At 41.4% G+C, this 16,228-nt stretch overlaps 1 protein-coding gene across 4 annotated transcripts in view; it reads right to left on the reverse strand.

The window, feature by feature from the left end:
* LOC120052406 (protein MON2 homolog) overlaps nt 1–12,554 on the reverse strand; it is a 55,929-nt gene extending 43,375 nt beyond the window's left edge. For all 4 annotated transcript variants that reach the window (XM_038999291.1, XM_038999289.1, XM_038999290.1 and 1 more), the window contains exon 1: nt 12,106–12,554. In XM_038999291.1, coding sequence (XP_038855219.1) covers nt 12,106–12,213 — 108 coding nt within the window. In that variant the 5' untranslated portion in view covers nt 12,214–12,554. The remainder of the gene's footprint in view (nt 1–12,105) is intronic.
* Nucleotides 12,555–16,228: the final 3,674 nt, after the last annotated feature.

Consider the following 16,228-nt stretch of genomic DNA (forward strand, 5'->3'; position numbering starts at 1 on the left):
TATTCTCCCTCTCGTTCTCCTTCGTTCTTTTTCTCCCATCCCCAAGTCAAATCGAATAAAACAATTCAAATTGAAATAAATTTTTATTTGTCACATACGCCGAATACAACAAGTGTAGACTTTACCGTGAAATGCTTACTCACGAGCCCTTTCCCAACAATGCCGTTAAAAAGTAAGAAACCAACCACAACAAGCAGATCATTAACACCTGACTGTGCACTGTGATACAGACTGGGCCTATAACCTACATAGAAAAGGTGCGACGCTCGTTCACCATAACAAAATGCAGTGTTTTATTTAAGCAAGGTTAAAAGATGAACATTTCAGCCCTCAATGGCCTTTATCAGAACAACTTTTAACCTTGCTTGAATAAAACAATGAATATTTAAATGGTGAGCGAGCGTTGCGTCTTTTCCTTTTCAATGATGATTAACATTTTTTGGGTTGTACCTCGCCTCCCATTGGTTGAGCACCCTCCACTTCTTTCCCTATAGCCTACATTAACATACTTTCAGTGTCAAATTGTTTCCTGGCAATTCCTGTCCCACAATTCTTGTTCCAAGCTAAAGTGAGGAAATATTGGATTGGTGTGAGCACAAGACAACCTGTTCTAGTACTGAAACACACACAGCTTAGCAGGGTTTCTTCAGTTAACCTGTTCTAGTCACTGCCTCTCCTCCATACTGAAACACACACAGCTTAGCAGGGTTTCTTCAGTTAACCTGTTCTAGTCACTGCCTCTCCTCCATACTGAAACACACACAGCTTAGCAGGGTTTCTTTCAGTTAACCTGTTCTAGTCACTGCCTCTCCTCCATACTGAAACACACACAGCTTAGCAGGGTTTCTTTCAGTTAACCTGTTCTAGTCACTGCCTCTCCTCCATACTGAAACACACACAGCTTAGCAGGGTTTCTTTCAGTTAACCTGTTCTAGTCACTGCCTCTCCTCCATACTGAAACACACACAGCTTAGCAGGGTTTCTTTCAGTTAACCTGTTCTAGTCACTGCCTCTCCTCCATACTGAAACACACACAGCTTAGCAGGGTTTCTTCAGTTAACCTGTTCTAGTCACTGCCTCTCCTCCATACTGAAACACACACAGCTTAGCAGGGTTTCTTTCAGTTAACCTGTTCTAGTCACTGCCTCTCCTCCATACTGAAACACACACAGCTTAGCAGGGTTTCTTCAGTTAACCTGTTCTAGTCACTGCCTCTCCTCCATACTAAAACACACACAGCTTAGCAGGTTTTTTTGCAGTTAAAATCTGACCACAAAGGGTCTAGCTTAAGAACAGTGTGCAACACTCCAGCAGGTAATTCATTTGATATGAATAACAACCACCAGTCAAACCCTCTTCGTATGATGTAAAATCACGTAGGAAGACAGCCTGGGTGACAAACACTTCCTGTTATTGTTGTTCTAACCAGACCTGCTGTGCTATGCTGCTGTGTTTGGCCTGGTATACAGTCATATCACTTCATATTTAATTTGACCTGCCACAAGGCCGCACAGAGGTGGGAGTCAATTGGACAGTATGCGACCTCTTGAACCTCTTGGTTACCCGGCAACAGGGCCTTAATACTGCAGAGTGTGGACTGGGCCAAACTGTGTAGAACTACAGGCCCTATTGTAACCCCACACAGCGACTTAAAGATAATCTAGAGAAATGCACGTCTCCCTCCTCTCCTTTGTCCTCAGTGTGGATGGAGGCGGAGGGCGTTAAACAGGGCATTAAAAATCACACAGAACTTGTTCTAATAATCATTCCGATCCTGCTGGTGTAGAGACGAAGATATCAATATAACCCTAGAAGCTACGAAGAACAGTGAAGACAACTAATTGGCTTTGGCTCATGTATTCCCTGACAAAGGTCATGCAGCCGAAACAGTTTTTCATCTTTGTTTCCATTGAACATGCCATACAAATAAAGGCATTTTAATTCTATGAAGACTGCCTTGGTCCTCCTTTCTTTTTGGCTGTTGCTCTTATTTCTAAAATGGGAGGCAGGCAGGGTGACATACATTTTTGTTGTTGTTGAGGACATCTCTCTAGCACAAACAAGGTTAGGCCTCCACAAACAGACAATAAAGTCTGTGTTGGGGGAAAGGGCCGTTTAGGGCCATTGGGGTTCTTATTCTAGGTGCCGTTGATAGGCAGCAGCTTTGGTGCGGAGGCTTTCTCATCATGAAGTTACTCTTGTTATCTTGGGACAATTCCACAATAACAGAGTGATGCTGAGACTCACAATTTTTACTTTAAAATGTACATCAAACAGAAACCAATGATCGCAAAGTTAAACAAATCATACAACTCTGCACAAGGACTACTTTTAACAATTTCCACAGAAAATGTTACAAAAACACATTTACTTGAAGAACAGTGCGGATGCAAAGTTTGGTAACAGAATGACAGCACAAACTGTCATTCTGTAACAAAACGTTGCATCTGCACTGTTCAAGTAAACTGTTAAAAAAGTAGTCCTTGTGCATAGAGTTGTATGGATTGCTTAACTTTGCAATCATTGGTTTTTGTTTGACATACATTTTAAAGTGACAAAACTGAGTCTCAGCATGACTCTTACCATGGAAATGCCCCTTGGCTAATGAAGTTAGTGTTTCTCGGCACACATAACAGGCTGACCATCAGCACACTCTCTAGAACTGAACATATACAAGGCTACTAGGCCTATATATTCCATTCCAGCACCCTTGATGTTCCTTGTTTGGCTGTATACGATTATTACACACAACTGACATTCATTCCAAGTGAATTTCGCCACAGTGCTGTTGAGCAAAAGGCCACGCTGTGTTAACTTTGTTATAAATTGCCTTAAAAAAAGGTCCTTCTCCAACCCTCCTTACACAGCAGCCATTGTGGTTAGGTGGGCCTAGCACTAGCAGGGCTCAGAGGAGCCACAGTGAATGGACCCAGTATGGAATGTGAATGGGAGCCTTTTGTAGAAGGAAGATGATAGTGGTGATGATGATTAAAGATGACATCATATGGGATGGTCAATGGTCTTTAAGGAAACAGCTTCATTACAATGTTGAAGATATAGCCTGGGCTTTATGCATAATACTATCAACAAGGATAAGCCTAATTCTGCTTATTGGATGCTTGTCCATCCTCACACTTTCACATTTGAAATAACTGGCTTCATTTCCTCGTTCTTCATGTTTGTGATGAGAGTGGAATGGATCTGCTATGAGTCATTTAGGTCATCAGACAGACCAGCCACTGTATGAAACCACTCCAGTCTATTCATGCTAGCTCAGTCAGTAGTCTTTCTGTACCAAGTCCACCCTCCCCACCCACACTCTTATCCAGTAAAATTCTAACTGAGCCCAAAAAGGCCTGACACTGCATGACTTTCTTCCCCTTTACAATAGAACTGAGAAGCTTCAGTCTGAATCAGTATGAGTCAAAATTACAAGCTGGCAGTTTAGAACTATTTCTGTGAACCGCACTGTGAAGGGCGTATGAAGCCACTGAATGCGAAGGTTCATCCACACTACAGCTGCATGAAGACAAATAGTGGAAGGACCAGGTCACACCCGTAGGCCTAACTTCACTACATGTTTTATCCTAGGGGAGAATTATTCATGAAGTTGGGCACCAGCCTGAATGCAAACTCACTACTTCTCCTAAAGCCCAGCATCATTTGCTCAGCCGCTTAGAGGCTGTCTCAGAAGAGCACATGTCGAGAGAGCAACTCACACAGCAGATTTTCGCATTGATTCTGCTGCTGCATAGCCTACATTGAAGGGGCTTATTCAATTAATCCAAACCTTAGTCTCACCTTCTGTCAGTTCTACTAAGTTTCTGCTTTTCAGCTTGTTATTTCTTCAGACTGTATGACACCCGTGTGGCAAAGTCAGCCATACAGGCGGGGTATGAAGGAGGAGCCACGTTTCAGACAGTCGACAAACACAGCACTGTAACTCCTCAACAGAGAGACCTGCGATCATAACACAACAGAGAAGCTCCCACTGATTTAGCTGGCTGTCACTCAATAGAAGGAAAGGTCTTGAGCGTGAAGCTGTGATATAGAAAAATCTACAGGATTCTTCTCAGCCCTTCTTAACCCAGACAAACCTGAGAGAATTCAGCTGCACTGCAGTAAAAGAGGTAAATGAATGGGAGAGGGGTGTGCAAGACTGGTCAAGGAGGTGTCTCGTACCTGGCTATCTGAGTGAAAAGAGAAAAAAAGACTCAAGGGCACAACTGACATTCTTATTTCCCATAGTAATGTAAGATAATTCAGATATGTTGATCAAAATGTAAAACAGACTACTTAGAAAGCCCAGCAAAGGACAGGCTTAGTATAGACAGATTCTACGGTGGCCACAAAAAAAAAAAGTCAAGTGAGTCTGCGTACCTGGGTCTGCGTACCTGCATCCATACACCCCCCCCCCCCCCCCCCCAACACCTTGTGAGCAAAACATTTTAGCACCCCCCCTCGTGACAGCGAAGACCAAAATAATCTAGTTAATTTCATGCAATTCTACTAAATTCGTCATTGGGCGGAGAGAACATTTGCAGTTTTGCTAATTTCCTGCGATTCTACTAGGGCTGGGAGGTATACCGTATTTGACTATATATTGATGCATGGACCGGTTTGGGTTTTTACTTTACCTTCTATAATGGTATTTGAATGTTTGGTTTGTTAAATGTGATACACACGGCGTAATGTTCATTTGTATAGTTTACTCTGCTCTCTCCCTCTCTTCGCATGCCGCTTTCTACAGACCTAGCCCACCCTGTCACTCAGTGTGCATCTGTTATTACTCGACCACGAGACACCTGTGTTCAGTCTACATGGTCAATGAAGCACATCCAACAATGTTGATGACTACGATACTGTTTCCACTTTGATTCTTAATATAAATCCACAAGCGTTCTATACTATTAGTTTGTGTTTCTTACATCTGCAAACAGCTAGTTTGTTTTTTCGTAGCAAGTTGAGGCTAAGTCGTGTTAGCCGATAATGCCAATCGCTAGTTAGCTGGCTTGCTAACTAGCTAAACAATGTCCTGAGCAAATGTAGCTAGCTATACAGCCTGATACCAGTGATTGTGTAGGTCCTAAATCAGCATGTTGTTTGTGCAACAGTATCTTCTAAATCAAAGAGGAATAGGCGAAGCATGAATATGGAAACACTGACCAACACTTTGCTTCCTATCCTGTCACAATAACTCCTCCCTGACATTTTAATTTGTTGCCATGTCAAACACTGTTTTCAAAGTGCCAACTATTAACTTTTAACAATAGACTTAGAATAATCATTTATTTTCCACGAGCCAACAGTTCACCCAAGTGTTTTGCTCTATACTGAACAAAAGTATAAAACGCAACATGTAAAGTGTTGGTCCCATGTTTCATGAGCTGAAACAAAAAGGTCCCAGAAATGTTCCATGTGTACAAAAAGCTTTTTCTCTAAAATTGGTTTACATCCATTAGTGAGCATTTCTCCTTTGCCAAGATAATCCATCCATCCATCCATCCATCCAGCTGTGGCATATCAAGAAGCTGATTAAACAGCATGATCATTAAACAGGTGCATCTTGTGCTGGGAACAATGAAAGGTCACGTTAAAATGTGCAGCATTGTCGTAACACAATGCCAGAGGTGTCTCAAGTTGAGGGAGTGTGCAATTGGCATGCCGACTGCAGAAATGTCCATCCGAGCTGTTGCCAGAAAATGTAATGTTAATTTCTCTACCATAAGCCGCCTCCGTCATTTTAGACAATTTGGCAGTACGTCCAATTGGCCTCACAACTGCAGACCACATGTATGGCGTCTTGTGGGCGAGCGGTTTGGTGATGTCAACGTTGTTAACAGAGTGCCCCATGGTGGCGTGGGGTTTTTGTATGGGCAGGCATGAGCTATGGATAACGAACACAATTGCATTTTATCAATGGCAATTTGAATGCACTGTGATACCGTGATGAGATGAGGCCCATTGTCGTACCCTTCATCACCTCATATTTCAGCATGTCAGCATAAGCTGATGTCCCAGTTCTTCCATGGCCTGCATACTCAGACATGTGACCCATTGAGCATGTTTGGGATGCTCTGGATAGACGTGTATGACAGTATGTTCCAGTTCCCACCAATATACAGCAACTTCACACAGCTATTGAAGAGAAGTGGAACAACATTCCACAGGCAACAAAAAACAGCCTGATCAACTCTATGCGAAGGAGATGTGTTGCGCTGCATAAGACAAATGGTGGTCACACCAGACACTGACTGGTTTTCTGATTCACACCCCTTTAAAGGTATCTGTGACCAACATATGCATATCTGTATTCACAGTCATGCGAAATCCATAGATTAGGGTTTAATTTATTTATTTAAAATTTACTGATTTCCAAGTCAAGTCGCAATTGCAGCATTTGGTTAAAAATAAGATTTAGATGTTTTGCCCATATCGTGCAGCCCTACAGTGGCAAGAAAAAGTATGTGAACCCTTTGGAAATACCTGAATTTCTGCATAAATTTGTATCTGATCTTCATCTAGGTCACAACAATAGACAAACACAGTCTGCTTAAACTAATAACACACAAACAATTATACATTTTCATGTCTTCATTGAACACACAGTGTAAACATTCACAGTGTAGGGTGGAAAAAGTATGTGAACCCTTGGATTTAATAACTGGCTGACCCTCCTTTGGCAGCAATAACCTCAACCAAACGTTTTCTGTAGTTGCAGATCAGACCTGCACAGCAGTCAGGAGGAATTTTGGAACATTCTTTACAAAACGGTTTCAGTTCAGCAATATTCTTGGGATGTCTGGTGTGAACTGCTCGAGGTCAAGCCACAGATTCTCAATCAGGTTGATGTCAGGACTCTGACTGGGCCACTCCAGAAGGCGTATTTCCTTCTGTTGAAGACATTCTGTTGTTGATTTACTTCTGTGTTTTGGATCGTTGTCATGTTGCATCACCCAAATTCTGTTGAGATTCAATTGGCGGACAGATAGCCTAACATGCTTCTGCAAAATGTCTTGATAAACTTGGGAATTCATTTTTCCGTCGAAGATAGCAAGCTGTCCAGGCCCTGAGGCAGCAAAGCAGCCCCAAACCATGATGCTCCCTCCACCATACTTTACAGTTGGGATGAGGTTTTGATTTGGTGTGCTGTGCCTTTTTTTCTCCACACATAGGGTTGTGTGTTCCTTCCAAACAACTCATCTGTAGTTTCATATGTCCAGAATATTTTGCCAGTAGAACACCCAGGTGCACTTTTGTAAACTTCAGACATTCAGCAATGCTTTTTTTTGGACAGCAGTGGCTTCTTCCGTGGTGTTCTCCCATGAACACCATTCTCGTTTAGCGTATTGTAGACTCGTCAGAGATGTTAGCATATTCCAGAGATTTCTGTCTTTAGCTGACACTCTAGGATTCTTCTAAACCTCATTGAGCATTCTGTGTTGTGCTTTTGCAGTCATCTTTGCAGGACAGCCACTCCTAGGGAGAGTAGCAACAGTGCTGAACTTTCTCAATTTATAGACAATTTGTCTTACTGATGAACATCAAGACTTTTAGAGATACTTTTGTAACCATTTTCAGCTTTATTCAAGTCAACAATTCTTAATCTTAGGTCTTCTGCGATCTCTTTAGTTCGAGGCATGGTTCACATCAGACAATGCTTCGTGTGAATAGCAAACTCAAATTGTGTGATTTTTTATTTTTATTGGGCAAGGCAGCTCTAACCAACGTGGCAGTGTGGAAATGATCTCAAATTAATGCAGAAAGTTATTTTGGGTTGAAGATTATTTGAACATTATAAAATAATCAAAATGGAAATCACTTAGAATGTATGTCCCCCACCCTGGGGTCAGGCATTACTCAAAGCAAATGTAGAACTTGTATTATTGAAAAAACATAAAATATGGTAAAAACAAAATTGAAATACTGTGATATGTCATACTGCCCTGCCTTAAAGTCTACATATTTTGCCATAGGGTGGAGGAAAATGTTTGCAGTTTTTAATGTGATAACTGATGATTAATGGGCCCCACTTCAGTCAGTAATTCAACCATGCTTAGATAGCTGGCTGCTAGACTAACTTATATTTTTTGCTGACATTGGCAAATTGAGTGACTGCTGATGCATAACCAAATTTCAAAATTGCAGCTCGTGTACTCTAACTCTCAACAGTATGTTGCGACCCCCACCCCCATCTTAAATGTTTTTATTAAATGTTCTTAATTGGTCTGCGGGCGTACAAAAGGCTGCGGCAGTTGCCCATCCCTGCTGTAGAGGTATCGTCCCCAGAGCAGTGCTGAGTCTTTCTGTGTGACTACGTCTGAGGAGAAACAAACAAAGCCAGCCAGAGTTATACCTGCCTGCCTGCTGACTCAGTCTGGAGTGGAGGCCGAAAGGGCACAGGCTCGGCATAAAGGAGCAGTCATCTCAAATGTGGAGACTGACTGAGACAGCATCATTTCTCTGACAGCTTGGCCTACAGCAGTATACCACCCTGCATCTAGGGCTGGGCGATAAATCAAATTAATTTGATTAACTTGAATGTACAGTGCATTCGGAAAGTATTCAGACCCCTTGACTTTTTCCACTTTGTTACATTACAGCCCTGGTGTTGAGGGGGGGTAGGAAGGTGCAGAGTGCACACAGCACAAAAGGAGCAAAGGAGACGAGACCAAAAATACAAACACTCATTAAAAAATATATATAGATATATACTTGATTCTTGCGATACAGGCATTTGGTGCATTACACTAAAACATACAGTGCATTTGGAAAGCATTCACACCCCTTGACTTAACATTTTGTTACGTTACAGCCTTATTCTAAAATGGATGAAATAGTTTTCCCCTCATCAAATCGACAAACAATACACCATAATGACCAAGCAAAAACTGTTTTTTAGAAAATGTTTGCAAACGTATTACAATTTAAAAACATAAATATTCCATTTACATAAGTATTCAGACCCTTTACTCAGTACTTTGTTGAAGCACCTTTGGCAGCGATTACAGCCTCGAGTCTTCTTGGGTATGACGCTACAAGCTTGGCACAGCTGTATTTGGGGAGTTTCTCCCATTCTTCTGTGCGGATCCTCTCAAGCTCTGTCAGGTTGGATGGGGTGCGTTGCTGCACAGCTTTTTTCAGGTCTCTCCAGAGATGTTCGATCGGGTTCAGGTCCAGGCTCTGGCTGGGTCACTCAAGGACATTCAGAGAAATGTCCTAAAGCCACTCCTGCATTGTCCTGGCTGTGTGGTTAGGGTCGTTGTCCTGGTTAGGGTCGTTGTCCCAGTCAGAGTCTGAGCGCTCTAGAGCAGGTTTTCATCAAGGATCTCTGTACTTTGCTCCGTTCATCTTTCCCTTGATCCCGACTAGTCTCCCAGTCCCTGCTGCTGAAAAACATCCCCACAGCATGATGCTGCCACCCACATGCTTCACCGTAGGTGATGGTGCAAGGTTTCCTCCAGACAAGACACTTGGCATTGAGGCCATCTTGGTTAAACCAACTAGGCTTGTAATTTAACAAATGTATTTGTATTTACAGATGGCATACATGTTTGTTGTTAAGGCACATGAAAGTTCACATGTTCCAGAAGGCATTTCTGCCAAAAAACATACAAATAATATACAAATACAAATAAAAAACATTACACTCAAATGGCTCTCCTGTGAAATAGTGACGCGTGACATACACCTAGTTTCCTGAAACAAGTCACATATAATCAAGCAAATAGGTAAGTAACAAAACAGGTCTGGTGTGTTTAGGCAAATTGACATCATGTAAACAAGTGTCTGCATTTGGCTTACCAGAGGACTAGGTTAATGCTTGTGGCAATGCTTCAGGCATTTGTACTGTAAAACACAACGCACGAGCATAACCTCCTCCGCAGTATTGTTCTCATGATGAGCCAATTGATGCAATGAATACAAGGTATAGTCCAAGCACTTGTGGTAAAATGAAGACAGTCAGTACTCAGCATGTAAGCTAGATGCAGTAAAAAAAAAGAGCATCATTCCAATTTCTACTAAAAACCTGCATCAGCTTAACCTTGGACAGTTTGTGAGATCGACATCTGGAAAGGAGCAGCTTATCTCTAGCTAGTTTAGAGAGCAAGGCTAGATAGCAGTATTCTCAGTTTGAAAGGCATATCTTTCATCCCATATGGAAAATATTTAGCTTGATGAAGTAGACCAGGCATCATAGTTGTTTTCACATATAGTCCTCTTAAAAGAACCGGTCCTTTTTAAAGTGAACTCAGTTATTTTTCTATTCACACTAACCTTACTTTTGAATAAGGACTCAACTCATTTGCCAGTTCACTTCACCTGTTTTCACGTCCGAGTCCTCTTTGCATTCACATTGCTCTTTAGAAAAAGGAACCAGGATATTTCTTCCAACATTACCTCAATGCACTCTTGGTTTTTACAAAGTGCAGGGCAAGACATTTGATCAGAACGTATCGGACCGCTAAATATACCTACTCAAATTTTGGAAGCTAATACATTGCATTTAGTTAAAATATGACCTAATAATATTATCTTCTGATTATAATTAACAGAATAAATAGCAGAGGGATACTGCAGATTAAATAATGCTGTAACTGAAAATTGTACACCCAATGTAAGCTACTGCCTAAGAACTAGCATTGATTTTGTACTCTTAGTTGCAATTCCAACCAAATATGGTGTCTTCTCACACTATATATATATATATAAAACATATATAGACATTTTTGTGGATCCTTGACAATTGCTAATCAATACCCAAAAAAGGCACGTTTTTTTCCAGCGAACCTGGACATCAACATCTCTCTTTCGTGGCACCAATGTGCTGGGTTATGGCAGGGGCAATTGTGTTGCAGTAGTCTAGTGCGTGGTGTGGGAATAATGATGAACCAACCTGGGGAGCTTTGTGTTCACATTCCCCTAAAAAAAGTGAACCAGACCGTGCAATTCAAGCCAAGAAAAAATAAATATTCTGCCATTAATCACAACACTTGGGATGTAGCATTTCTGACCAATGCAGTGGCAACACTAAGCATCTTCATTTTGAAAATCATTGAAGCTCAAAATTGTGAAAAAGCTGATTCTGACATCCACACAAAACAATGGACGTCCCATCATAGAATGTAAAGTCAGTATTTGACAACTGGCTACTGTTCACACCTAGACCTTGGAAAAGCATCCCAAAATCTTTGGCTTAGTTATAAAAATCTTCGGCATCCATGTAGCCAGCAGATCTAACCCGCTTGCTTACAGCTACACTAGGGTCATACAGCATTCCTGTGTATATTAAGAAACTGCGAAGCCGGTGCGAGATATGGCTCGGAAAACGTACCTCAATCCAGGGATGAGAAATGCGTTGTACTCCAATTTGTCCATTATCCCAAATGAAGTGTTAAACCGAGAAGATTGAACAAGTGCTAGTTTTTAAGTAAACTGCTGTTTTCATCCTCATGCTAGCTAGCAGTAGGAACAGCAGCCGTTATGGAATGCATGTATGGTTGAACAACAAAGGAGCTAATTGGCTGACACTGCCATTCCAAAATGGCTGCTGTTACCTAGTATGAGGATGAAAAAGCCAGATTTCCAGAAAACTAATAGTCTTTCAATCTTCTTGATGTAACAGTTAGAATACTGGGACGATTCGGAGTACAACGCATTTCTCATCCCTGGATTGAGATACATTTTCCGAGCCATAGCTTGTGCCGGCTCCGTAGTGTCTTCATATACACAGGAATGTTGTCTGACCCTAGTGCAGATGTAAGCAAGCGGGACGGATCTGCTGGCTAGCAACCATGCAGCCTTCACAACTGGGTATCACCCTATTATTTCTGATGGTAAACCCTAATAATAACCCTTACCTAACCCAACCAGTTTTAAATGTCTACTTCAATTAAGTGACGTCAGATTGAAACGTCACAAGGAACCATTTAGACTTCCTATTTCTGATACATGTCGCGAGCGCTCGCATCACAACATCAGCAGTTGCATTGAAATGTATAATCAGTGGTGAGGTGGCAAAACATCACATAACACACAGTAGAGTGAAACTGAGCGAAAGCAAGAGAGGAATTGCTAGCTATAACGTCAGACAGCCATAACTACCTCTTTGACTGGGGGGAATTTCTTCTTGCATTCCATGGACAGGGACCGCAGATCCGTCTGCATGTTCTCGAGTAATTTCTTCACCGCTTCGGGGCTACTAGTCGACATTTTGGATTATGTATTCGACCCAAATATCAAATCTTGAAATAATAATAAAGCAATCGTAAGATACTGGTCCCTTGCCTACTTATTCAGCCCCTTTGAAAACGAAAAACGGTATGGACCTCAGCAAGCGTTCACTGACACAAGTCAATATTCCAGTTTTCTACTTTGCCTATACAGAATGGAAGGGATGACACGGGCATAAACTTGTCCTCAACAAAAAAGCCTAGACGGTGGTGTCATAGATTATCATCACTAGCACAATTCTAGTGACATTTATATGGTTAATATTTCTCAGTTTTACCCGTAGTTCCTACGGCTCCAGCAGTCACCATTGCAAGCAACGTTTCAATCCCACAATGCTTTGGTAGACATTGGGAAGATCTCAATTGTATTCTCCCTGCGCCTCTCTCCTCGCTCATCGTCCCCTTCTCAAAACCCATTGGAGAAGAAGGTAAGAGGGGCGGGACCTCTGGTTTTCTCATCCAATGGCTTTTGAGAAGCAGAGGAGTAGCGAGGACGTGAGAAAGACATTTGAGATCATCCCATTGACACGTCACTTGCACTACCGAAAACATGACCGGATTCCAGCAGAATGATTCCAGCGTCCTCTTGTGGAGTAATACAAACAAATTAATGTAGTATTTTGTAAGGCAATGTACAGGTAACTGCCAAAATAAATGAGGGATCAATGAGGGATACAAGGTATATTGAAAGCAGGTGCTTCCACACAGGTGTGGTTCCTGAGTTAATTACATAATTAACACCCCATCATGCCACAGACGACGCAATCGCAATCACACTGCACTAACCCATCTGGACAAAGTAATACCTATGTAAGAATGCTGTTCATCGACTACAGCTCAGCATTTAACACCATAGTACCCTCCAAACTCGTCATTAAGCTCAATATAGACCCTGGGTCTCGACCCCGCCCTGTGCAACTGGGTCCTGGACTTCCCGACGGGCCACCCCCAGGTGGTGAGGGTAGGTAACAACATCTTTAAGGTAACAACAAGTTTTAAGTTCCTCGGCGTACACATCACGGACAAACTGAAATGGTCCAACCACGCAGACAGCGTGGTGAAGAAGGCACAGCAGCGCCTCTTCAACCTCAGGAGGCTGAAGAAATTTGGCTTGTCACCAAAAACACTCACAAACTTTTACAGATGCACAATCAAGAGCATCCTGTCGGGCTGTATCACCGCCTGGTACGGCAACTGCTCCGCCCACAACCGTAAGGCTCTCCAGAGGGTAGTGAGGTCTGCACAACGCATCACCGGGGGCAAACTACCTGCCCTCCAGGACACCTACACCACCCGATGTCACAGGAAGGCCAAAAAGATCATCAAGGACAACAACCACCCGAGCCACTGCCTGTTCACCCCGCTATCATCCAGAAGGCGAGGTCAGTACAGGTGCATCAAAGCGTGGACCGAGAGACTGAAAAACAGCTTCTATCTCAAGGCCATCAGACTGTTAAACAGCCATCACTAACATTGAGTGGCTGCTGCCAACATACTGACTCATCTCTAGCCACTTTAATAATGAAAAAATGTATGTAATAAATGTATCACTAGCCACTTTAAATAATGCCACTTTATATAATGTTTACATACCCTACATTACTCATCTCATATGTATATACTGTACTCTATACCATCTACTGCATCTTGCCTATGCCGTTCGGCCATCGCTCATTCATATATTTTTATGTACATATTCTTATTCATTCCTTTACACTTGCGTGTATAAGGTAGTTGTTGTGAAATTGTTAGGTTAGATTACATGTTAGATATTACTGCATGGTCGGAACTAGAAGCACAAGCATTTCGCTACACTCGCATTAACATCTGCTAACCATGTGTATGTGACAAATATTTTTGAGGGGATTTGCTTAGTGTCATGTATAAAAATGCCCAGTTGCTCATTTTTGTGGGTACCATGCTTAGAAGAAGAGAACTCGGTGATGTTGAAAGGGGGTTGGTCTCTCTCTCGCTCTCTCTCTCAATTCAATGTAAGGGCTTTATCTCTCTCTCTCTCTATCTCTCTCTCTCTATCTATCTATCTATCTTTCTGTCTGTCTCTCTCGCTGTCTCTCTCTCTCTCTCTCTCGCTGTCTCTCTCTCTCTCGCTGTCTCTCTCTCTCTCTCTCTCTCTCTCTCGCTGTCTCTCTCTCTCTCTGTCTCTCTGTCTGTCTCTCTGTCCCTCTCTCTCTCTCTCTGTCTCTCTGTCCCTCTCTCTCTCTGTCACCAGATCTCAACCCAATTGAACACTTATAGGAGATTCTGGAGTGGCACCTGAGCGGCACCTTGCTTCGACAATCATCAACCAAACACCAAATTATGGAGAATTTCTCATGGAAGAATGATGTCGCATCCCTTCAATACAGTTCTAGACACTTGTAGAATCTATGCCAAGGCACATTGAAGCTGTTCTGGCAGTTCGTGGTGGCCCAATGCCCCATTAAGACACGTTATGTTGGTGTTTCCTTTATTTTGGCGGTTACCTGTATGTGCTCAATAGTAAACACATACTGTAGCATGACATGTTTTAAGATTTCTTTAGAGGAAAAATTAAAGGCCTACAGCACACACATGGCTTGAAATCATTTCAGTTGGGTTACTGACATACTCATGGCTTTTGATGATAATACTCTGCTTCCATCTGCTGGCCATCAGGATACATACAGTCTCTCTCTCTCTCTCTCAACAGTCTTCAGAAATCTTGGTGGAAAAGAATGACATTGTATGACACAATTTTTTAAAACTTTTAATATAAATGTTTTTATTTTACAATGTCAGTTGTAATGATACATGTGAACGGTACTCAGCTTTGCACTGGACATGTCATTGGCAATACTGACGAACACATACTGGAAGTGTAAGAGCTTATACTTTTCAAAGTTATTGTATGATATGGCAAAGTAGATGATGATATAATTAATTAATGAATAAGCCACAATATAAGCAAATAACAGACTTTGCGAGACTTTTAATTTTTCCAAGGTAAAAGGTATGAAACTCAAGTTCAGTATTACGGGAAAACTCTTTCTCTCCAGCTTCTCACCTCTAAGCTGCTCGCTATGATGGTATACTGTAGTGTACTGTACAATGATTTCAAATGCCAAAATTCTGTACAACAAAAATATATTGAACACAATCCATACTTTCACTAGTTTTTAAACTATGTTTATCATGTGCTTTATCACATTTTGGACTTGGTATACAGTTTAGAAATATATATATATACGATTGTATACATTTTTTTTTTTAAATCAAGCCAAGGATGAGAGCAATGCAAATATCCTGGTTTTACATTTTAAAGTACTTAAAAAACCTAACATAGAACTACCCACTGGGCAAAAAAATTGTTGAATCAATGTTGTTTCCACATAATTTCAACCCCCAAAATGTATGTGATGATGTTAAATCAATGGAGGAAAATGTATTGGATTTGCAAAAAGTAATCAACGTAGGGGCATTTTATCTTTTTTTCACCCAACTTTGAACCTAAATCCATTGACATGTTGAAAATTGTTGTTGATTTCATGTTGAATTCACGTTAGTTGACAACTCAACAAAATGTAAATCAAAACTAGACGTTGAGCTGACGTCTGTGCCCAGTGGGTATGATTAAAATGCTAATACACAATGATTATATGTCCAAGTAAGCTTTTGAATCAAAGCAATACATTTACAGTATGTCTGACTTAATCCTAAACTCAAACAACAACCTTAGGCTAGCAAAGCCTATTCAGTCTGTTTTCTACAGGTTTATTTTATTCCTGCTATGTTAGGTTACTATAATAGAGACAGACACTTGGGCTTCAGATGTATTTTTGATGCAATTCTTCTGACATAAATCTGGATATTAAACTGTATAGGTTGTGTGTAACATATTGGCACTTGCCAATATATTAATGTAAAATCATAGTATTCAGAGGCAAAAAAATTATTGCCTCCGAATAATTATTGCCTCATTGAATTCTTGTTCAATTCTGCATTGCTTCTTGTAACCA

Source organism: Salvelinus namaycush, chromosome 8 (assembly GCF_016432855.1).
Source record: "Salvelinus namaycush isolate Seneca chromosome 8, SaNama_1.0, whole genome shotgun sequence".
In the NCBI taxonomy this organism is placed as follows: Eukaryota; Metazoa; Chordata; class Actinopteri; order Salmoniformes; family Salmonidae; genus Salvelinus; species Salvelinus namaycush.